We start from the raw sequence: 25,124 nt of genomic DNA, 5'->3' as shown, positions 1-25,124 counted from the left end.
CTTTATTGCTTAAACAATGAAATCAACAGATTGATATATGATACTCCCACATCACTTCCCCTTTTTCTGTTTAAACAAAAAAAGGAAGGCTTTAACCTTAACATAGCAAAATTACATATAACAAAACAGTTATCAAGTAAAAGTTACATCAGAAACATTTATACATATAACAAAATTGACCGTAAATCTCTATCAATAAAGCAAAATCTATACTAATGCAAATTATTCATGTCTATATCATATCCCCCTTTAAATGTAAAAGAATGTTTTATAAACCATATTTGGGAACATGGGCGCAGTTTTTTCTCTCCAAACTGCTTCCTGCTGAATGGGGGCGTCGTTAATGATTTTAGGGTGTAACCTGTGTGCCAGGTTTATCTCAGTTGGCAGTTGAGCAAGGCAATTTTCTGAAGATGTTCACAGCAACCCTTCAGGAGGACGTGGTCCATCATACCAAATCGGAATAGAAGAAATCCATAGAGTCTCATCCTCTGTGAAAACAAAAGAAGACTCTCTCCAAAGCATCATATCCTTAGACCCAAATTCTGAAATCGTAATACCCTTATATCCATTCTGGTTTAGCTTGGCAGCCCATGTAATGAAATGTCTCTCTGTACTTAGCTCCTTCACAGTCAAAAATTTTAAAGAAAACACAATAATACAAAGAATCCAGACTCTCTGTGAATTTTTCATCTTTACACGGCTTATTTTTACTCTATCACTTTACTTTATTCTGTCTCTTTAAAGACTTTACCTTTTTTTTTTTAAAACCATTAACTTTATTCTCTATATTCTTTTTCTTCTCTCTCCCAAGCCTACGTACATTCATCCAACAGTGTGACTCATTCAGTGGTTTGAATCTGTCCTATTGTGAATCTGCAATTTTTTACTATCCAGGAGCACTTTTGATTTGCACCTTTAAATCATTAGGCGCTTAAGAATCTAAGCTGAGACATTCCTAAGTTAACTTTTTGCTTTTTGAGCGTATATCTGTGGACCAGGCTGTCTTTGAACTCTCAGAGATCCGCCCGTCTCTGCCTCCCAGGCATTGGGATTAAAGGCGTACACTACTACACCTTCAAGTCACAGAGGTCTATCTCCCTCTGCCTCCCAAGTGTTGGGATTAAAGGTGTGTACTAAGACACACAACAACTCTCTTCCTTTTTTTTAAGAACTTCAACTTTTAGCTTGCATATATTTTTAACACACTTTAAACCATGCAGAAATTTTCTCTGTCTTTGAATCTCTCTTTACTGTATATCTCTCTTTTTCTGACCACAAGAGCCTTTAATTTACCAAGCAATATCAGTAGGACTAAAGGCGTGGCTTTGCCAGCTAGATCCAGTCCATTTCTTAGCTTTCCAGCCTCAAGGCTGAGGTACTGGCTGTAGCCATGTTTATAGCATTTCAAGGTCCCTGCCAGCCAACAAGCTACAACAGACAACACCCAAGTCCTCTCTCGGTAGCCGGCCCTTCTACCTCAAACAGTCAGAGTTTGCCCTGGCAGGATGGCCCAGAAAGCCGGCATTTTTAAACGGCACAGCTTTTTTCCTGCTACGGCTGAAAACCGAAAAGCATGTGTTCAGCTTTTCATCAACACTGTTTAAGTGTTTTGTGGCAGGACCTCTTAATGAGCCGCAGAGTTTTGCAGCTAAAGCTGAGTCAGGAAGCCTCTTGAGGCTACCAGGTAGGAGCGGCACTCAGCACTTTAATTCTGAGACTGAGCGTGCAGCACAGAAATTCTTTTCATCCAAGTTACATCCAGATCTGACACGCAGAGCACTACGCAGTCTGAAAACACGTCTCTGTATGGCAGCAGGAATCCGCCATGCTCTGCCGCCTGCCTAAGCCTGATTCTGCCTTCTGCCCAGGAGCAGGCGGGGAGCTCTGAGTCATCGCAGGGTCCCAGAGCACTCTCCTTCCGATCCCAAGCGGGAACACAAACATAAAGCCAGAGTTTGCACTGGCGGCACAGCCCCAGGAAGCCACTCTTTGAAATGACACAGCGTTTTTTCTGCTGCTGTTGCCGAATCAGGAAATCTCTCTACAGCACGCCACCAACAAACAGCAAAAATCTGTGTTAAACTCTCTCTCCCTTATTTTTAAGACTTCTCAGGTTTTTTAAGTGGGTTTAGTTAGCCCCACGTTGGGCGCCATTTGTAGTAATATGGGCGGTGGGGCTGCGTTCCCCAATACCCCAGCCACCCGCTCCGGCTAGCTTATGCCCCAAATAATTACACGGACACTGTATTCTTTTAAACACTGCTCTGGCCCATTTCTAATCATCTGTGTAGCGCCCCTAGGTGCGCTTACCGGGAAGATTCTAGCCTAAGTCCATCCTGGGTCGGAGCTGGGGCATGGTGTGCGTCTTCCCTGGAGCAGGTAGCATGACGTCTCTCCTGCGTCTGCTCCGGAGACGAGAGCTGCGGAGTCTGACCTCACTTCCTCTTCCTCCCAGCCTTCCCTTCTGTTTACTCCACCCACCTAAGGGTGGGCCTATCAAATGGGCCTAGCAGTTTCTTTATTGCTTAAACAATGAAATCAACAGATTGATATATGATACTCCCACATCAGTACATAATCATGAATTTTTGAAGAATGCGAGTTGGTAAAGACAAAAAGTAAAGCCAGTTAATATTGTCAAATTCTTTTCTGTTTTCGTTTTTTTGGGGTTTTATTTTGTCTTATTTTCTATGATCAATGTGTCAGTGGCATACTCAGAAAACACAGCACATCTAGACACATTGACCCAGTCAACTTGACTGAAGCATGTTATTCTAACAGTAACTTAATGGGTATAATCTGGCAATTTTGGTGCACACCTACCTTATTTAATTAAACCCAAGGAGTTCCCATCGTAATGATTTTAACTCAGTAACTTCATTTTTTTCTAAATGCGCATCCCTGATAAACATTACTAAAACACAGATGGTGGGAAATGCATAATAGTTGCAAAGTTTGGAGGTAGTAATTTCAACATGGCTAGAGGCTAGGATCCAAGTACACACCAGTCAGATTTAGAAGGCTAAATCCCTTTCCTAGCACTATATTTACATTTTCTACCAAGCTCATTACATCTTCATGGATCGCTTTCATTTAACGCTATCTAAGCACTATTTTCTGATAGGGAGATTACAGCACACCTGAGATTTCAAATTCCAAAACAAAACAACAAAACAGAGAGAGAGGGAGAGGGGGGAAGAGGGAAGGAGGGAGAGAAGGAGAGAGAGAGAGAGAGAGAGAGAGAGAGAGAGAGAAGAGAGAGAGAGAGAGAGAGAGAGAGAGAAGAGGAGAATAACAGCAGTTGCAACAATAGTAATAGTAACCAACTTTTGTGGAATACATGGTATGGGCTAAGCTTGGCATATGATTTACATACAGAATACAGGCCAGTAATACTGACGGCTTTTTAAACCTCATAATGAGATTAGTGCTTAAATCAGTTGCTTAGTTTCAGCAGGGAGTAAATCAAGGTCTTTTTAGATGCCAAGATTATCTCTCAAATCCTGCTTTAATTCCCTCCTCTGCCAAGCTTCGCGAAAGACAACAGAAAGACAAGGTGTCAAAAAGTTATTATATTGCTCAGATTTTTCCCTGATGTTTTTTTTTTTGTTCTCTGTTAATGCTTTGACATCTATTTTTAAATGTATATATTATTGGGAAAAGTATCCATTATTCTAAAATCCAGTAAGTATTAAGTTTCTTCTAGAAGATCTGTCTTTAAATGTAGTAAATTTCAGTTGGAAAGGGGTGGAATTAAGAACTCTGTGATTTCTTCAAAGGGGGGACTCTGTTAAGCAAAAAAAGGATTAGAAATAAGCCTGGGGGCGTCCTCCCATTTTTACTGTTTTGCTCAAGGCAAGTCTAAAATATGCATACTCTTATTTCCTACTCCATGAGATTCTCCTTAATTAACATTGGTAATGCCAAGTCAGATGAATATCTTCTTCTGTTTGGTCTAGGGGCTTTTTTGACTTGGCGCTTGATTAAGTGTTTTGATATAGCTTTAAATAGTTGAGTTATGATGGAAAGGGTTTATGCAGTTTCCAGTTTTCAAATGCATCATTCTGGCAAAATAGTATGCCTTTTTAAAAAAGGAAGTACTAACTCACTAAGTGTATAGTGACTCTTATATTTTATATGATTTATTATATTTGCTTCAATAAAGATTTTGGTGGATATGTTTCCATTGTTTTTAATATTGTACGAGGGTAGAGCCTAATTTCTCTGTTCTGTTCCCATGTATACTACATATAGACTCTATGTGATCTTAGACTGTATAAAAGTGTAACATACAATACTGATTAAGAATTCACTGATCACTGGGAAAAAATGCCTTTATTTACTTATATAATTATATAACTGTATAATTACTCTTAGTAGGGGAATTCCATTTAGATAATAAATGGCCTATGTTAAGTGGAAATTACAAAGGCCTATATTTTCTTTATCATATGTGCTAGGTAGCATTGCCATAGAGATACTTGTAAATCACTACTAAAAAGTCCAAGTACTTTGGCATTTCCAAATAGTAGAGATGAGGCAATAAGGTCATGCCAATTTGAGTCATCTTTTCTGTCCATTAGGTATTTAGGAAATTTGTTAAAATGTAAATTTGTATCTGGGTATTCATGTTTGTATACTTTATGACAAAATGAATCAGCTACAACTGTGTAGTTGTAGTGTGGAAGGTTGTTTTAGCTCTACAGAGAATAAGAAATTAATAATGGATGGGAAACATTTTTTTTTAGCATGACTGGCTACAAGAAGAAATTGTAGTGACACAAGTCTTGTGCAATGAATTTGAATTAGTGTTCTTTAGGGAGATACCAGAGAAATACAATTTACAAGATAATCAAGAATGTAAATAGATTCTCTGTGGAGTTATTATCTGATCCCTGACATATATTCATCTGTACTGAAATCGCTCCATGACTTCATCCTAACAATTAGAGTATCAGTAGGGGTGAGATGTACGGCTTCAGGAAATGTATCAGTTAGCAATAGAAATTAGTAAGCAGCTATGAAAATGAGTAAAGTGTGTGTTTGTGCCAAAACATTAAAACAACTCACCTTGGGAGTCAGCACATGTTTATGACACCCAACATTTAGATGTAGAGGGAACAGAGCCAGAGTTCCAGGCCAGTTGGTACTGTATAGCAAAACATTGTCTCAAAATTGACCTCTTACCTTAGAATGGAAGTTATATAGTAGTGTCTTATCAGTCATTTATAGTTCCGAACATGCGTTATAAATACTGTATTTAAAAAATCTAGAGGCTGGAAGGATGGCTTAGTGGTTAAGAGGATTGAGTTCATTCAGCACCAATGTCAGGTAACTTACAACTACCTCTCACTCCAGCTCCAGGGAATCAAGTGTTGTTTTCTGATCTCCACAGGAGCCTGAACTCATGTATACATAGCCCCTCCCCTATAATTAAAAATAATAAACCTTAAAGAATTCTAGCATTATAATATACTTCAAAGGTATATGAATAATTTTAACTTTGAGAGCAAAATGCATTGAGCTAAGGACCTTTGTTGATGAATCACTAGCAAAACTACAACCAAACAACTCTGTGACTATGATTTTATTTGTTCCAGAACATTTGGTAATCCCCGCATTATGACACATGCTTCTAATGCAGAAGGATTGTGAGTTCTAGGCCAATGTGGCCTGCACATTAAGTTCTCAGGAATCCTAAACTGCATTATAAAGCCTTGTTTTAAAACCAAAATAAAGCAAAGTAAAACCCCAAACCAAAATATCACTTAAACTCATCTCCACATGGCAGGAGAGATATTCAAGGTTTTGGGGCACTGGTTTCTCTTCTAGAGTACCTGGGTTCAATTACCAGTACCCACATGCCAGCCTACAGCCATCTGTAACTCCAGTTCCAGGGAATCCTAAGGCTCTATTGGCCAGGTATACCAGATATGCTCATGGTGTACAGATATATATGTGTGTGTGTGTATATATATATATATATATATATATATATATATATATATACACAGATATTTATAGGCGTACACTCATACACATAAATTTTTAATTTAAATGTTTTTAAAAGTCATTTCCAATTCAACCTCATATGCTTTACTGCTTCTTGATAAATCTCCTGAATTTTTATAAATACTTTAAAAGATAATTTAGATTTAAACAATTTTGCATTTTATTTAGTTGTTAGCCAAGAAACTAACTTTTTCTGTAGGCTGTAGGGCTAGCCTGGGCTATAGAGTGAATTCTAAGACATCCATAGCTACAGAAATGAGACCTTGTAAAGAAACTTTCCTTGAGTCATGCATAACTTCAGAACTCTTGTTGAAGCAAGATACGTCACCTGAAAGCCCCAGAATTGTAAACCATATAATCAACTTGTTTACTGGACTAAGAGCTATGTGTTTATCACATTTTTATTTAGCAGGAGAATACTTTCTAGACTCATGTCACTTTGGAGTAGTAAACTAATAAAGAGAACCTTGACTATATATCTCCAAAATCCCTAATATCCTCTGATTAAGATGAGATTAGCTCTTATATTAAGGAATCTTCCTTTGTTCCATTTATCTAGTAGCAGTTAATATATGAAATGAAAAATGAGAAAGACATAGCTGGATTTTAAAACTACATAAATGTCTCTGTGGATCAGAAATGGCAAAAAAAATAATGCTAAGCAAATAGTGGAGAGCAATAAGTGAAATGAATTTGTGGTCTTCTGGCTCCTGATATCATAAAACTGTTTAAAATTCCTTCTACAAAGTGGGTTATCAGAATCAAGATTACTATTTGAAATCAGGCCTCCACAAAAATATACCTACATGTATGTATATGTGTGTGTGTGTGTGTGTGTGTACACATACACACTTTTACTTGAGCGTGAGCATTTTGATTGCTTTACTGAATTACAACTTAAATACAGACATGAGCTTAATGCATAGACCATAGGACAATAAAGGAATGTAGTGGGTAGGTGAGCATCACAATCTTGAAAGCAGTATCTGAAGCAATCTACTTACTGCCTCGTGGTGAGATGTGTGATGTCTGCCTCATTCATTATAGATGGCTATAATAGAAGATATGGCTGTAGACTGAAATGATGAATGGGGGTAACTGCAAAACCACTGCACACACACATACGGGGGGGGAGGGAGGAAGAGGGAGGAAGAGGAAGAGAAAGGGAGGGAGAGAGGGGGAGGGAGGGAAGGAGGGGGAGGGAGGGAGGGAGGGAGAGGGAAAGAGAGAGAATAAGTTTAGACAAAGAAAATATAACGAAAAACATAGACATATTTTTAAGCATGCCTTCAAGCCAGAGTCTGAACAGAGACACTCATATGCTAAATTACAAAAAGAGAGGCTTGTGTACAACTGGAACCCAAGGAATATGTCCCCAGATGAGATAGTCTTCTGTCAGTACTTTCATGACAGTGAGTGAGAACATAGTCATAACTTTGTTACATTACCCAGAAATAAATGTATAAAAACAGTGTGCTTCAGTGAAGAACATCATGGGTGACCCCATTTGGTAGAAAGAAGCTTTAATAAAATTTTACACAAAAGTATCATCAGTTGTACCGTTTCAAGGAAAAAAGTTTTCTTTAATATTTATTTATTTTATGTGTATGAGTATTTTGCTTGCATGTATATAAGTGTACCGAATGGATGCCTGGTGGCCATGGAGGCTCCGAAGAGGATGATGGATCCCCTGAATGGGGATTAAGGGCGGTTGTGAGCCATCGTGTGGGTGCTACGAAACAAATCTGAGTCTTAAACACTGAACCATCTCTCTAGCCTCCAAAGTAGATTTTTGTTTCTTGTTTTGTGTGTGTCATGTGTGTGTGCGTGTGTGTAACTGCAAGGGAGGAGAAGGAAGACGTGCTGTGGAATGGGCTGTTCTGAACACATGCTTAGTTTCCGAGAAACATTTCATTGATGCCTTGATAAATGCTCACAAATGGGACTTAATTAATGTAGACAACTACATACATCTGGTTCAGACCCAGAGGGACAGCGTATCTTGCTGAAAGAAAGTAAACTTAACTTCCATGAAGCTTTCATCCCTGCTCTACTAATGTAGATTGCTATGAATCACACTTTACAGACAGCTCTTGAAGGTTGATTGCAATAGGATATTCCTCAGTGCCAACTGACGATTCTATTCCTTATACATCAAAAAAGATCAAACATTGATTTCCTTCATGATTTTAACTAAATTCCTGAAAAGTTTGTGCTACTTGGTACAAGATAAGTTTATAAAAAGAATGGACTACGAGTATATTAGGTCTTGTTTTTGTCTCATCGTGAAATCTACCTTTCTGACACTGAATGTTTAGGAAATCTTGGCATCCCCTGTTCTAATATGGAGCACAAAACATTTCCCTAATGCTCTAACTCATTCATGAGATTAGCTTACTGGATTTCCATTCAGTAGAAGACCTCCTGCTTGCTCACAGCCTGTATCTCTTTATTTATCTTGCCTGATGAAACAATATCTATGAACAGCTGAAATCTTTAATCTGATTTGCTAGGTTTTGTAACCAGAAGAAAGCTATCAAGAGTCTACAGGCAAGTGCCAAGTTCCTCGTTTGTAATTCTATTTTCAGTAAATCCTAAAGCATTGGAATATTTGTATGCTGTAATATTGTGGATTAGTTATAGAGGGAAAAAATAAATAGCAATCTAAATCTTTATGCATATAACTGCATAATCCCCACATAAGTAGGTTGTAATAGATTCAAAAGGGGAAACAAATCATTTGTATTTCAACCTTGCTCTAAGAAATTGACTAACTGAATGGAATCAGAAATTTAGTAAACTTACCTACAATGTAAACAAAATTAATGCACTCTAGGTATAGATACTGTCTTTTGAAAAGCAACATATATGTTTTTTGTTGATGTTGCTTTTTGAGACAAGGTTTCTCTGTGTAACAGCCCAGGTTGTCCTGCAACTCGCTTTTTAGACCAGACTGGCCTTGAACTCACAGAGGTCTGCCTGTGTCTGCCTACTGAGTGCTGGGATTAAAGGCATGTACCACCACACCTGGCCTCATACATGCATTTTTAAGTACCCATTTAAAAAAGTGCTTATGAACTATACTTAGATTATAGTTGGACTAGTATCATGCAGCTATTCTCTGAATAAAATACAACTGAATTAGAAACTATACTAAAATGATTAATAAAGTGGTTGGAAATATAAAATCTGTACCTCTAAATCACTATTGGTTGAATTTAAAAATCATGAACATTACAAAATAAGCAACTGAATTAAGTAAAGAAATATACACATATATAAAATTTTGATGCCCAGAATTGAAAATGTATCTCAAATGTGCTTATTAAAAAATAGTAAAAGTAAAAAGTAAGCATTAATGGTGGCCCACACCTTTAATCCAGGCACTAGGGGACAGAAGCAAAATCTCTGAATTTGAGGCCATCCTAGTCTATTTAGAGAATTCCAGTCCAGCCAGGGCTACATGGCAAAGCTCTATCTCAAACAACAACAAAAAGCATTCGAAAGCAACGAGGAAAAAAGTGAAATACACAGTACTGTAAATATAAAATATTATAGAATAAGACAATAATAATGAGGAGCTCTATCCCATTCCTGTGTGTGTTTTGACGGAATGTGTTGCAATAGCACATACCCAGATGTCAGAAGTCAAGTTGTAGAAGTTCGTTCCCTCCACTATTTGAGTCCTACTGGTTGAATTCAGGTCATCAAGTTTGACTGCAAACCTTACCTGTTAAGCCATCTTTTGGAACCATGGGGTTTTTATATCATTTTAACTTTTATTGAAAATAGATTTTTTATACACTAAATTCTGATCAGAGTTTCTTCTGAGATCCTCCCCAGCCACCCAAATCCACACCCTTTCTTTCCCTCATTAGTAAACAAATAGGCAACCACACACACACACAGACACACACACACACACACACACACACAGACACACACACACACCAGAATAGGGAAAAACTAACAAACAAACAGGAAAAAAATGAGCCAAAGGGAAAGCAGAAGAAACACATACAGACACAGACATGACCACACCATAACACACAAAAATCCCACACAAACACAAAATCAGAAACCATAACATATAAGTAAAAGATCTGTGAGGTTAAAAAAATGAACACATAAAGCATTTTGAGACAAAAAAAACCTTCAAAAGTACCATTGAATTTGTTTTGTATTAGCCATCTACTTCTGGGCATTGGGCCTGCCTTTAAGTGTGGTTTGTGTACCCAGTGAGACTCCATTGGAAAAAAAAACTAATTTTTTCCTTTGTGACCTGTTGTCTGTTGGAGATAGCTCCTGGGTTAGTGATGGGTGTTTGTCCACTTCCCTGCTCAACACTAGGACCCCATCTGGCTTAAACCACCGAAGGCCCTGTGGATGTTGCCACAGACTCTGCGAGTTCATATGTGTGTCAATACTATTGTATATGGAAGGCATTTTTTCCTCAGTGTCTCCTGTTCCTACTGCCTCTTTCAATCTTCCGACGTCCTCCTCCACAAAGCTTCCTGAGCACTTGGGGAGGGGGAATTTGATAGATCCCATTTAAGACTGAGTATCCCAAAGTCTCTTACTTGATGCACATTATCGAGTTTTGAGTCTCTATATTTGTTTCCATGTACAGGAGAAGGAGTCTTCTCTGATGATGTCTGGGTAAAACACTGCTCTGTTGATAAATCAAAATATCGTTGAGTCATTTTATTGCTATGTTCCTTTACCACGATAGTATTTGGTTTTCTCATGGGTTCATGGTCTATTTAGTCTTAGGTTCTTGGCCACTTGAGCAGTATCGGGCATGGGGTCAATCTTATGGAGTGAGCCTTAAATCAAATTAAATAGTCGTTGTTTACTTCTACAACTTTTCCGCCACTATTACATCAGGTTATCGTGCAGACAGGTCACCACTGTAGATCAAAGAGTCTGTAGTTGGGTTATCACTTTCCTTTCTGCTTTGGTAGCATGCAGGGTATCCTTCGGTACCTTGAACACCAGTTAGTATGAGTGAAGGCTCTAGTTAGGCATCAGTTTGATTTCACCACGTTTAATGTAAATCTTGTCATCAACAATAAGGCCTGACCCACAATTTTAAGTTTTATAATGTAACTCTAAGAAAAATTATCTGAAACCAAACATAAAAACAAAAACTGTGAAAAAATATGTTGAAATTTATTTTTATACTATAGAATGTTCACAAAATTAACTGTACACCAAAATATAGCAAGATAAGCTAAAAAAAATAGCTCAGTAGTTAAGATCACTTGGTTTTGCAGAGGATTAGCTATTAACATCTGCATGGTGGCTCAATAAAGTAAAATAAGTAATTCTAAAAAAAATTATTGCATGAACTAATGTGTACTATATACATATACATATATATATGTATATATATTACCTTACAAAGAATAGGCATCTATACTATATCAATAACTTTAATAGAGAAAAACAATTTTCCCAGAAGTCAGATCCTGTCTACAATGTCTCAAGGCTTTCCCATGATGACCTAATACATACAGCCAGGTTTTACCCCTTTTAAAGGTTCTTCAGCTTTCCCAAAAAGCACCAGCAGCTGGGTACAATGTGTTCAAAAAACATGCATATGGGAGACATTTCACATTTCAATTTCAACTGCCAGTTATGACAGAAGTTCAATTCACCAGTGATCAGAAATGTGAAGGTTAAAATGTAGCCATCAGATGCTCCAAAATGTGAATGTCTGCTAATACCAAGTTGTTTATAAGATTGTGGCAAAAGGAATGCTCCATCCACTACTGCTGAAAGAGTAAATAGATAAAACCGTTTAGGAGAGCACTTCGGCAAATCCCACATCAAGATGTGTTTTATAGACTCCTTTAAACCAATATCCAAAGAAACTGCTATAAGGAATTTCGTTGCATCGTGGTTTGTAATAGTGGAAAACTGAAAACTTGGACATATTCAAGCAACAAGATAAAACCTTAATATCAATAAAATAACAAATTATTATGTACCAACATGGATGCAGCTGCAAAAAATGATGTGGAAGGCAAAAAGCACTTCATAATGGTATGTATATTCTTCAGCACAAAGTTCTTAAATGTAAGATTTAAGAACATGCAAAGTAGTGATGCTAGATTGAGTTACATGAAATGACTACTTTTTTTCTAAGTAAAGAACAGGCAATAAGTGCATCTTAATTTCAAGGTAACACATGGCTCCATGCATGGTATTGATGGACATAGGATTCAGTATGGCATTATTTCCTTAGTGGTGATGCTGAGGAGAGTATGGTATGGATTTGGTAAGGTGCACTGGGGTCATTTCAGGTTTGGCTGCTGGATTTTACTTCTTAAAAAAAAATTGGAATGTGCAGGACCCAGGGTTCTATACCAGCATAATATGCATGCATGCATGCAAAAATAAAAAAAAAATCCTCTAAAACCGAAAAGGTTTTACAAAAATTATGGCAGGTGTTAAATTTATTAAAGCAGGATGATGAATACATGGTGTACTCTGTGTGTGTGTGTGTGTGTGTGTGTGTGTGTGTGTGTGTGTGTACGCACGCGTGCATTTATTCTTGTAAATTTTTGTTGACACTTTTATTTTTTAAATTAAAGTCTGAATCGAGGCATAAAATTTTAATCTCACATTATAAAATGATGAAATCTGCTGCTGCTTACTTATCTAAACATAGCACCCGTGAGACTATTAGCATGACATGAAAACTGAAAAACATCTCTCCTCACACACCAGTCGAAAGCTTCCGATTTTGTTTTGTTCCTTTAGCATCGGTAAGATCATCATCATACAAACCATTCATTAGTGCCTGTCTTTTGCTTGTTCTTGTTTGGTGATGGTCAGTTTCATCTGTCTGCCAGTTATGTGGAATCTGGTGACGTGATTAATATTTCTTCCTTTCTTTCTTAACTTCTGATACATATAGGAATCTACAAGCAGAGTATGATCGTCTGAAGCAGCAGCATGAGCGTAAAGGCCTGTCCCCACTGCCATCTCCTCCAGAGATGATGCCCACCTCTCCCCAGAGTCCCAGGGATGCTGAGCTCATTGCTGAGGCCAAGCTACTGCGTCAACACAAAGGACGCCTGGAAGCCAGGATGCAAATCCTGGAAGACCACAATAAGCAGCTGGAGTCTCAGTTACACAGACTGAGGCAGCTCCTGGAACAGGTAAGGCCCTCACCTCTCTAATATTGGCGAGTTACAAACTCTCACTTTTCCTCTTTTAAATAAAACCAAAACACACAACTCAGGTGTTTGTACTGAAGCTTTAAAGTACTTGTCAATATTATTTTGGTATCATTTTAATCTCCCCATATGTTTTCGGTTTTTGTTTCTGTTCATTTGTTTTTACCAATTGGAAATGCATTTTATAGGGAAATGCCAGAAGATTTCCGTTCGTTCTCTGTGAATGAAGTTTTGACTGTTTAAAATGAATTTCTCTTATCTGACAGTAGTTATATTTTGTAGTATAGCTTTGGGGTTTTCTTCTCCTAACGCTAACATAGAATGTAAAGATTTGTGCCTCCACTGGGAACATAGGAGGATACGGCATAAAACAGACCCGAGCCAGGCAAGCTCCATGTTTTCAAATAATGTTCTTTATATTGTGTTACTTATACCTCTCAAGAATATAAACTCTCCATTACTCTTGGGAGTTTTATATTTTCTCTGTTCTTACATGGCCTTCTCAATGTTTTAGCCTCTTAATTTGCTGGCTTATATTCTTGTCCTACCATATCTATATTTTTCTGCATTTTTATAAATGCATTTTATAAATGCAAATGCATATCCATGAATTATAGCAGCAATAAAATATCCCACATTCCCCAACTTCTGTGCGGTTTCTAAGTAGGAATGGTAATAATGTCTGAGTGAGTCCTGAGTGTCTATAACGTTCCTATTTTTTGTCTATAGTGTTCTTTTAGTTTTAGTGAGTTTATTGTGAAAAAACCCTACTTTTTTTCTGTCGCATACTTTAGCCCCAGGCTGAAGCTAAGGTGAATGGCACCACAGCGTCCTCCCCTTCGACCTCTCTGCAGAGGTCTGAGAGCAGTCAGCCTATGCTGCTCCGAGTGGTTGGCAGTCAAACTTCAGAGTCTGTGGGTAAGTAGCAGCTATTTCCAGAATTAGTTACCCTCTGTGTCTGAGAAAATTATAATTTCTGCTACCAGTTCAAATCAGGAAGTAAATTGTCTAATATTCATATCACATATAGCTTAGAAGGCAACTTCCCACTCTCTCAGGACAAAGCAGAGCGGCACTGTAGTTCCTGACAAAGCAAGGCTTGATGACCGCTCAATATTTCTGAAGGATGCCAAAAGGTGGATCAGAGAGCAAATATATCCTGAAGTGTGTGTTATATACACATAACATCCACACATATATGTTATATATGTTATAGAACTTCTGTTACCAGTCCGCTAGCCAGTAGTGAGCAGCGTTTTGATTCAAGAGGCCGAGTTTTCTTTTGGAACAGCCACAGCTGTGACCAAATGAGACGGCGGGGTTGAGAAAAGCACAGGCTCTTTCAGACCCTGAATGAGCGAGCGGTGGATTAGGTGGCTGTAGCTCGTTCCAATACCCATTTGTCTTGTGATATTTGTGCACGGATTTTGCTTACTAATAAACGGTAAAGTAATCCTTTGACCCTTCTTCTCAAGTAGGACTCGTACAAATGAAGGTATAAGGGTAAGAGGCTTGGCCCAATGGCAAGAAACAGCAAGCAGTATGATTAATTAAATAAACAGCTAAGACTTCAAGCAAAAGATAGAGAGACGTCAGTCTGCAGAGGAAAGACGAAATCACATGAAAGGGATGTTTAGCTCATCTCATGTCAGGGAGCTTTTGAAAATCATTTCACAGGTGACAATATCTGAAAAGATATTTCTTAAAAGATATATTCTGAAACCTGCACCTGCCCAAAGGAAAATATTTCGAGACGGGTCCACCAGTTAGGGGGTATTTGTTTAGGCCAAGATATTTGCCTTCCAAGGGTCCACAATTGAGAGATATGGGAGGAGCCGTCTATGAAACTATTCCATGTAAACAGAGTTTCTAGGGCCTTGAGACTGGCTGCAATGTGTAAGGGGGAAGAAATGAAGAGAGAGTTGGTTGTCAATATAAAGCGGAGCTTCCCCCTTTCCCTCATCGTCATTGTCGTCGTGGTGTGTCGTGCCCCCCCTCCCCGCTTGCTATGGATCTAATAAAGGTCCTTGGGCATATTGTACTTCACTACAGAGTTGTACTTCCAACCCCTTTATTGTATGATTTCTAAAAGATGTATATTGGGGTGTGTGTGTGTGTGTCTCTGTGTGTGTGTGTGTGTGCGTGTGCGTGTGTGTGTGTGTGTCTGTGTGTATGAGTGTCTTCAAAGCCTAGATCTGCTGGAGCCGATATTCCAGGTAGCTGTGAGCCACTGACACGGTTGCTGAGAGCTGAAATCTGGTCCTCTGCTTTAATCACAATCATGGAGCCATCTTTCTAGCCCCCGGTAGTGTAACATTTGATTGGTTTTGATAATCCATTTGAGAAATGGCAGACGGCTTGAATTAAAATAAACGTCCGGAGATTTGAGTGCTGAAGGACAGGAGATGAGAAATCCATAACAAAGGTGTCTAGATACAATGCTTTAGGGAAGACCTCTGCTCTGTTCTCCTTCGGGCTGCTATGACAAAACCCAGGAACAAAAACAAGCTAAGGGAGGAAAGGGTTTTATTTCAGTTTATAGTTTATAGCCCCTCATTGAAGGAGGAGGTCAGGGCTAGAGCTCAAAACAGGAACTTGAAGCAGAAAGCAAACACAGGCCCAGACCCACACTCGAGCTTTCTTGTAAAGCCCAGGACCCTCTGGCCAAAGAATGGTGCTGCCCACAGTAGGCTGGGCCCTTCTACATCAATTAGCAGTCAGAATTTCCCCGCAGACATCCCTACTAGCCAGTCTGTGGGAGCAATCTTTCAACTGAGACTCCTCTTCTAGGTGGCCCTGAGCTGTGTCGTGTTGACAGTTACAGCTAAGAAGGACAACCTCCATTTGAGCAGCTAGGGCGGTAAAGGACTGAGACGTAGATATGGCTTCAGGAAAGATATCCTTAAAAGTATGAAATCTAAATGAGCCCAATGGAAACGAAAGTTACTTACTGCTGATTAGATCACAATGAGTGATCGACCGTTTGCAGAGAAGGGAAGTTGATCCGTGCAAAGGAATGAGAATTAGGGAAAGGGAAGGAAATTTTAGAACATTTTGTATTAGTTACTTTCCCCATTGCTGAGAGTTATCCCTGATAAAAAAGCAGCTGAAGGGTGAAAGGCTTTCCTTGGGCTTAGTTTGAGTCTATCAAAGTGTGTGACTGCAGAAGCTCGGGAAAGCTGCTCGTGTTCCATCCACAGTTAGGAAGCAGAGAGAAATGATGGCTGGTGATTAGCTCACAGGTCTCTTTTCTGTATTCAGACCAGAAACCCAGTCAATGGAAAGAGACCACCTACCTCAAGTAACTAGTCTAAATCCTCCTCACAGACTTGCCTACATATTGTCTCCTAGATGGTTCTAGAGTCTGCCCAGGTGACAATTGACCCTCACAATTCCCAAGCAGGAATGAGGGTTCAAGAGTTAGATGACTAGGAAGGGACGGAGGGGGGAGGACCTTGGACTTTCCACAGGGCAGGGAACCCTGACTGCTCTTTGGACTGGAGGGGGAGGGGGAGAGGAGTGGGGGGAGGGGGAGAAGGGTGGGAGGAGGGGGAGGGGAATAGGAGGCTGGGAGGAGGGGGAAACTTTTTTTTTCCTTTTCTCAATAAAAAAAATTAAATAAAATAAAAAAGAAAAAAAAGAGTTAGGTGAATTTCTAGAAAAAATGGTAAGTGGTTAGTGTGGTCTTATATCCTTCATTCTTCATCATGAAGGCCTGCGCAGGACAGGCTTCTAAGAAGTCTATAGTTGCTGATGGATATATGATAAAGAGAAGAGTAGAATGAGGAGCTCTTGTCCAGTGTCACGAATGGCTATTGACGGCACTTGTCAGGCAATGCTCATTGTTTTTCCTGTGCTGTTAGACAATCATCTTCCATGGATGCCACCAGGATTTGATATATTCCCTTCTTTTCTCCTCTTTTATGAATGAGTACACATGAATCAACCCCATGACTTTAGTTCTTTTCCCTGGGTCCCAACCTCTCCTTGGGATTCCCACTACTTCCTGGAAGATCTTGATGTAATAACACACCTGTTGTACAATACATTCTGGAGCCTGACATGGCAGGATCGATTTGAGACCTAACTGAGCAACATAGTGACACCAAGGCTTAAAACCACCAATGTCCCCACATCAATATTAACTCATATAAAGACTTCTTGATTGTTTATACTCCAAGCCCTGTTCAGGAATTCATGCTTGAGATAATCCGTGGGTTGGACTAAAGAGAAGCAAAGTGCCTAACTCAGACTGTAAGGGCAGAGAGGTAAGGCTGAAGGTCTGAATGACTCATAGAAGATCAGGAGATTACATTCAAGTTAGGTCTGGTGGTCTGGTGACTCACACTTGGAATCCTAATGGCTGGGAAGCAGAGGCAGGGAGATTGCTGCAAGTTCCATGCCAGCCGGATCTACATAGCCTAGGCTAGCCAGGACTACAGTAAGACATTGTCCCCAAAACGGAGGTGGGTATGGGTAGAATGCGAATAGATAAATTGCCGTCAGAGGGGTGAGACAGTGGTCATGAGAGTTAAATAGTGTGGGATTAGGGATGAACATCGTTTCCTGCTCTTCCTACATTTAAGCACTTAAGGTGTAGGTTCCCAGGCAGCCTCTAAGGGAGATCACTGAAAAGGTTAGAGTATACAGAGCTCATGCTGGGATGTGTAAACGGTTGAGCAATTCATCAGCAGGGTGCTGAGATCCTGGGAGTGATCACAGAGATTCACAGACGGTGAGGAAAGTAGACAAGGGCCCTAAGAAGGTAAGTATGCCTGAGGAAAGAGAAGAGTTGAAGAAAATCCAGTCATGGTCAAGAATCTGGAGCAGGGCAGAGAGCACATCCAGGTCGAGAGAAGCCAAACTTTATAGGAAAGCCAGGGCGCATTTGGTCTCAAACAGAAGATATATTTGATGTTTTTCTGACTTTACTACACCTCAGTGATGTAGGGAAATCTCTGTCCGATTTTTCTTTTGCATATGAGGTCTGAATACAGCTAATGGATTGTTGGAAGTGTAATTGATAGTATGGACATAAAAAAAATGCTGAACACCTTTGAGAAGTCATTAAATTCTGGAAACAAATGAGCGTTAGCATCTCTGTTTCAGGGTTTTCCTTTTTTATCCCCTTGAAGTCCTGCATGAGAAATTCAGTCACATATTTTAGCACGGAGCCTCAGAACTCTGGATGCTTAGAAGCATTAATTATTTAGGTTGTCAACACCTAAGACGCTGCATACCTGTTAACGCACTCAGTCCGTAGCAGGCTGTGGTTCGGATGATTTGTAAATCGGGAGTATTATGGCAGAGCTGAATCCAGGGATAGAAGTGCTATATGCGAGCACCTGAATTAGGGTAAGAGGTAACTTGCCTATATAGAATTGATAATGTTATAATGTTATAATATTTGTTTTCCAAAAGAAAAGACTAAATTCAAAGTTGTTTTGATTTTGTTGGTTTTTTTAGGTGTGTGTGTGTGTGTGTATGTATTTATTGAGCCATGTAAGCCAATTTTAATAAAGGGGATGAGGGCAATTTTTATATTTTTGATTTTAAGTCTAGCCCTTAACAGCTGAGTCATCTCTCAAGCTCAGGAGAATTTCTTAAATGATGGTGACAGGTATTTAAATTACTGTGATATGTGTTATTGTACTGTGAATGTTTGAGATGTGGTAAGGATAATATTGGCTAAAGTTATAGTCTAGATAAAGTATTCTTTAAATATACAGCCCCAGTGATTTTCCTTCAAGTGAAATATGGGAGAAGCCATGCCAACCAATCCGTCTGAAGAATTCAACTAAGTTGGCCCTCCACATGTACAAGTTCTGTACATGGATTTAAGCAAGCAAACTTAGAAATAATTGGAGGGTGCTGTTTATTTGTAATGGAACATAGATATTTTGGGGTCATTATTCCCTGAATTGAGTGATAATAATATTACAAATAATTACACAGCGTTTATGTCATATTAGGTGTTATAAGTAATGTAGAGATGATTTAAAATTCATGGGAGGATGCATGCAGTTTCTATGAAAGTACTTTATTTAAGGGATTTGGATATTAGGGATTCATGGGTTTGATTTCTATGGGATACTGTATTCAAGCTACCCCAGATACAGAGTATCTCCAGTTCATTGTACCTCTTCAGATCTCAAAATACTAATCCCTGATAAGTTTTTTTACATTGTATGTATTCTATACAGTTGTTATGGGGGAAATTTGCTAATAGAATTTACATTTTACTGGAAGAAACAAAGAAATATAAATTTACAAAAGTAGGGTTTTTTTTACATTTCTGACCTCTGTATACTCATATGTGTGCCCTCCTAACAATATCCAATAACTCCTTACTTTCTCAAACTTACTTTGCTGAAAGTATTTTCTGCTTGTTTATTTAAAATGTCAAATGATTCCCAAACATTCAAAATAGATTTTGTTATTAATATTAGAGATTTATAAGCTTTTTTTCTGTTTTTTATTTGGGAAAAACTCCAGATTTATAGCAAGTTTGCCTCCATTACTGTATATCCATTTTATTTATGTATCATTATACTAATGTTTTGTTTATATTGACATCTACTTATATATCTAAGATGACATCTGTATATACTCTGTTCACTCATTCACCTTTTATGTGAATATTTATTATGTTTAAATTGTTTGTTGGTTTATTTTATTTCATTGACCCATTTAGTGTCTGTTACACAAAATGACATTTTTATCCAAAAGACTTGAATACATGTCTTTTAAGATGAAAGATAATTTCTTACATAACCAATATAGAATTATTACTCAAGAAATAAATTTTAGGGCCAAGACTAAATCCCTGGTAGAGTTTTTATCTGCTATGTACAAGACCCTGAATTCCATGTGGAGCACCACAAAATCAAATCTGACTCAGATGCATCTCCCCCTTTTCTTAGAGTGTTCATCACTCCTTTATATGCCTACATAATTATGAGTGCCTCTCAAAGCAGGCATTGGAGCCCCTGGAGGTGTAGCTACAGATGGTTGTGAGCTACTAACATGGATGCCTTGAACTGAATTCAGGTCTTCTGAAAGAACAAGAAGCACTCTTAACTGCTAAACTATCTCTCCAGCCCCTTAAATTTTTTTGTAAAGGCATTACAAAACAAAACTGGTCCAATGTCTAACAACACAATTGTAGTACTTTATTCTTACAATATGAATAAGCATATTTTAATTGTATAGTGATGAGTTTTTTTTATTTTTTGTTTGTTGTTTGTTGTTTTGGTTTGGGTTTTGGTTTTTTGAGACAGGGTTTCTCTGTAACTTTGAAGCCTGTCCTGGAACTAGCTGTTGTAGACCAAGCTGCCCCCAAACTCAGAGAGATTTGCTTGCCTCTGCCTCCCGAGTGCTGGGATTAAAATTGTAAGATTTTTTATACATCTGAATAAATAAAGTGTTTTGATCATATTCACATCACTCTTTTCTTCTAGCTCCTTCCCCCTCTTGTTCTCCCTCTTCCCAGTCAGTGGGGTTCCATTCAGGCTTCATCTAACTGTCTCAGCTGTTTCAGTATAATCTGATAGATATTAGGTGCTAAAAATTCTTCAGTTAGTCTATTTACTTCTTCCTCTGTATTTATGTGATGGACCTGATTTCAGTTCTTACAAAGAGGTGAGGTAATCCATCCTGAGAAATCTGGAGAATATTTTTAAAAACCTGCAATAGCAGAATATTCTTGTTTATATACAATTTAGGGTATGTTCTGTGCTCTAAACATATTAGAATAGTTATTAGATCAATACGTGAGTGCATGCATAGCTCCCTGCATTCAAACACCAATACCTCCAAAACTGTTTAAATGGATCCAATTACCACTGTCACAAAAGCTTACTATTAAAAACAAGCCAATTTTGCATTTGAACTTAACTCTTCTTTGAGACAGGTAATAGTTTTTCTGTAAAGATGAACTTAGCTGACACCATTAGCTTATACATTACAGTTTGATCCTTGAAGATATTCAGGAACACTACTGCCAATCACACCATTGAACTATACCTGGGTCTTTATACAGTACAATGAAGTTCCTAGAACTCAGGTATGATGTAATTAAACTGTCAGATATATTGACATCCATGCTGAATGTTTCCGCTCGTTCTGATTTAATCTGTAAGACATCCTGTCATGAACATGGACTTGTTGCCAATAAAACTGCCTCACCTTTTCCAATTCAACAACAATTTGCATCAGTAATGAAACATAAAGATGTAACTGGACCTGCAATTGGTCAGGGTTGTGGTTTTTTCTGGTAATATTTTATTCATCCCATCTTCATCAGATAGTAAGTATATTAAAATGCAGTAATAAATGATCTAGAAATACTAAATGCCATTTTCTTCTTTTCTGACAATAGAAACTTAAAAATGTGCATGCATATGTATGTCTGTGTATATGTTCACACATGTGTGCAGAGAGAAGAGAGAAAGAACGGGGAATCTAGTATCTTGGTTTACTCTCTTGTGACCTTCATTCTTCGCTGTGTCTTTTCTGTGCTTAGGATTTCAAAGAGCTTTGTTCTGGCCTGAGACTCCCCAAATCAGAGGCTTTTCTATCCATTCCAGCTTATGAACCCTTCATTCTGGGAATGGCATGCGAACTCATGTCCACCTACAATATGATTCTCTCTTAGCAAATGATCTTTCTGCTTGTACTTTAAAAACAAGGTTGAAAACCCAGGAATGAATGCAGGATTGTACTCTCAGCTGAAAATCCAAGCATGGCATAGACCAAAGGCAATGAAAAGAATATGTAAATCATTCCATCACTACCTCTCAAGTCATTTCCAAGTCACACGTGAATCTGAGCTTTCCTTAAGCCCATTTGCTATTTTTGACTTGCATGAACATGGCTTTGCTTTCAATGGTGTGCTTCCAAAGTATTTTCATGATTGGGAGTTTAATCACCATGAAAAATAACTTTCAAAGAACCGTCAGAATTCAAATTAGTTTGGTTTGCACCTAAGAAGATTGCCCATTACTTAAAATATTGTTTGAGTAGAGACAATGATCCACATATTATTGACAACAAATTCCCTGTTCAAAGATGATAATGCAGTTCTAGGTAACAGAGAGTGAAGAGCGTACCTCCTCAATATTCCCTGTCTACTGCCCTTAGAATACTAATGATAGTATTTATTAGTTCATGTACAGTGTTTATTCCTTTTATTACATTTGTCTTTAATGTTTCCTTAATTTTGTTTTTGTTGTTGTTAATTGTAAAAGACCGGAAGCCCCAGTTTCTCTTTCTCTCTTATTGCCTTTATGGAGTAATTCCAATCTGCCACATTCTTATTTTTCTTTTGTGCTAAGGAAACGTATTACAAGTGTGTAATAGTAACTGTTTTTTTTTTTAAAAAAAAAAGTTTTCACATTTCTCAATGGACTTCAAGAAAAGATGTTTTGGTGACTTTATGTTAATGGATGAGTACGGATAGTTTTCTTCTCTAAGAATAATACCACAGATAAATTTCCATGTGGATTTCCACACATTAAGGAAGTAGTTCCTAGTTATCGAGTTTGAGGAGTTGCTTGAGGATTTGTTGTTGTTGTTGTTGTTGTTGTTGTTATGAGCAAACAAAATGAGCTTACAGTTGTCTGTAAAATGCTCTTTGGCCCTCGGCTGTGTTTGCATTCAGCAGGAGTATGACGGCTATTCCTTGTTTTCTAAGGTGAGGAAGATCTTCTGAGTCCTCCCCAAGATACAAGCACAGGACTAGAGGAAGTGATGGAGCAACTCAACAACTCCTTCCCGAGCTCAAGAGGTAAGGACCTAGAGCTCCAAGGGAGTCCAACTTCGCCATTCCCGTCCATTCTAACTGATGTGTTTCTGTCCGTTGGAAGGCAGCACCTGCTGGCAGAATGCCAATTTGGTTTCATCGATGAAACTTTGTTCTCAGAAGAGATTTCTGGCTTGGTGTATTTTGAGTTCAGGTATCTGTGTGAATGAATTGTTTCTGGAAGGAAGAATTCCACCTTGTACAACATGGTTCACATGTTGATCCGAAGAGCTAATTACATGGGATCTTTGATTTAAGAGCAGTTACTATATGATTTTCCCAGATGAGAAAATTAGTGTTCTATGGCACCTTTGCCAGGGATGTAAGGCTACAGTGTAACAGTGAGGCCTAAAAACTGCCTGAGAAGTGATAGTGATGGGGATTCTGGCTGCCCTTTGTGTTTGAAAACTGAATCATACCCCATCATTTCAATATAGAGATAATTAGCTCTCCATAGGGAAGGCTATCGGCTTTTTACTTCCTTGCAAAGAAAGGCATTCTTTTTCTCTATCACATTGACCTTGTACAGTCTTGTACCCCCTACAAAAGCAGGACTTTAGGACACAAATGTTCCCCCGTGCCTGTATTAGCGGCAAATGGCTTACTTCATCCAAAGAGATATTTTACTGCTCTTGTTATGGCTTATTACCTGACACAGTCACTGAACCACCCCCCATCAGCCTGCAAAAACACAGTTAAGGTCACCCGTGAGCTGACAGAAAGAAAGTGCAGAGAAGCAGAAAGGAGGAAGAAGAAAGCCTTGTGGCCAGTGATTAGCACCCCTAATGGGCAGCCTAGGCAGGGAACAGTGGTGGAAAATCGGAGGGCTTTGTTTGTCTCCATAAGGGCAATAAGGAGGGTCTTTTGAGTAGTGTGTTTTCTCTATCTTTTTGTTCAGTGTCAGTTAACAATGGCCATTTCCTAGCTATTTGATGTGTGAGTGAACGTTGTACAGTGCACATTAAAAGCAATAATGTTCTGGTAGAGCGTTGCTAAGGAACCATCAAGGAAGCTAATTTTAAATGTCTGTACCAGCCATCTTTTGACTGCTGAACACCACTGTTTGATTTTTAACGGATACAACTCTTCCCTGTCTTCCACTAACCCCTTGCCCCATCCCCATCCTAACTCTTTTCGGTATCTCCTCTTGTTAGATCTCATTATTTAGAAAGAGAAGATTATATACCAGCTTGGGAGAAATAAAAATGCCTTCGCCTTTGTCATCCTCACTTTGTCCTTCCAGATTTTACTAGTCCCTACTATGTAGCAGAGAAAGTGTTAAGAAGGCAAAGAAAGAACAAGTTCCTGGTTTTCCAAGAACTCATGGTTCAGTGGGATGCAGTATTTCAAAGAAGTTCAGAACTTGATGCATTAATACAGTTTCTGTATTGGACATATATTTCACAAGAATGAATCCCTAAAGCAGTCTGCATGGGAGGAAGGAATTAGACTATTGTAGAGGTTTCTTCTTCAAGATGGTTAGATGCTTCGGGGCTGGAGGCATCTACAACACATTTAGTCACCCCTTCATCTTTCCCTAAAGATCATAGGCATGTGCTTAACCCCAGCTTCTTGAACTGGTGGCCTGCTTACCTGCTTGCTCTGTGAGAGGCTAAATGCTATTCTATTAGTAGCCTGGACATTTCTTCTACATCTAAGCCACAGGAATATAGCAGAGAAGACACAAGCACAAGATCCCTGGCCCAGGTCTACTCTGATCAGCTTGAAAAGGAAATCCTTTGTATTAGCCAGCTGCACCCCACGTCTAGAGTCCTCGCAGGTAGACTATGTGGAAGACGCTTCCTGAGACATGAAGAATATACCTTCCCTATTGTCATATTTGCAGTTCAGATGCCTAGAGTCAACATTTTCTAATGTAGTTTTGCTCTGCTTGTTTGGGACCCGGGGAAGCTCTGTTCAGCCTACCTGGGTCCTGTTATTAAATTGGCACTTAAGGAATAATATGATACCCTAAATGCTGATTTGAGTGCTCTGATATGGGAGAAAGGACTTAAATCTGTCCCACTGGCTTGAAAAAAATTAACTCATTTTTGGAAGGCAAACAAAAGCCACTAAATTGTAAGAGAGTAAATAGAGTAAATTCTCAGAGTATTTAAGGA

General features: G+C 38.7%; 1 protein-coding gene across 13 annotated transcripts in view; it reads left to right on the top strand.

Annotated features, from left to right (window-relative positions):
• The window catches only part of Dmd (dystrophin), a 2,313,977-nt gene that overhangs the window by 2,274,946 nt on the left and 13,907 nt on the right, over positions 1-25,124 (top strand). For all 13 annotated transcript variants that reach the window (XM_075957213.1, XM_075957212.1, XM_075957218.1 and 10 more), the window contains 3 exons: positions 12,941-13,184; positions 13,997-14,120; positions 22,897-22,989. In XM_075957213.1, coding sequence (XP_075813328.1) covers positions 12,941-13,184; positions 13,997-14,120; positions 22,897-22,989 — 461 coding nt within the window. The remainder of the gene's footprint in view (positions 1-12,940; positions 13,185-13,996; positions 14,121-22,896; positions 22,990-25,124) is intronic.

Source organism: Microtus pennsylvanicus, chromosome X (genome assembly GCF_037038515.1).
Source record: "Microtus pennsylvanicus isolate mMicPen1 chromosome X, mMicPen1.hap1, whole genome shotgun sequence".
Taxonomy (NCBI): domain Eukaryota; kingdom Metazoa; phylum Chordata; class Mammalia; order Rodentia; family Cricetidae; genus Microtus; species Microtus pennsylvanicus.
The sequence above is the reverse complement of the archived record's forward strand: the minus strand, read 5'-3'. Positions and strand labels throughout refer to the sequence as shown.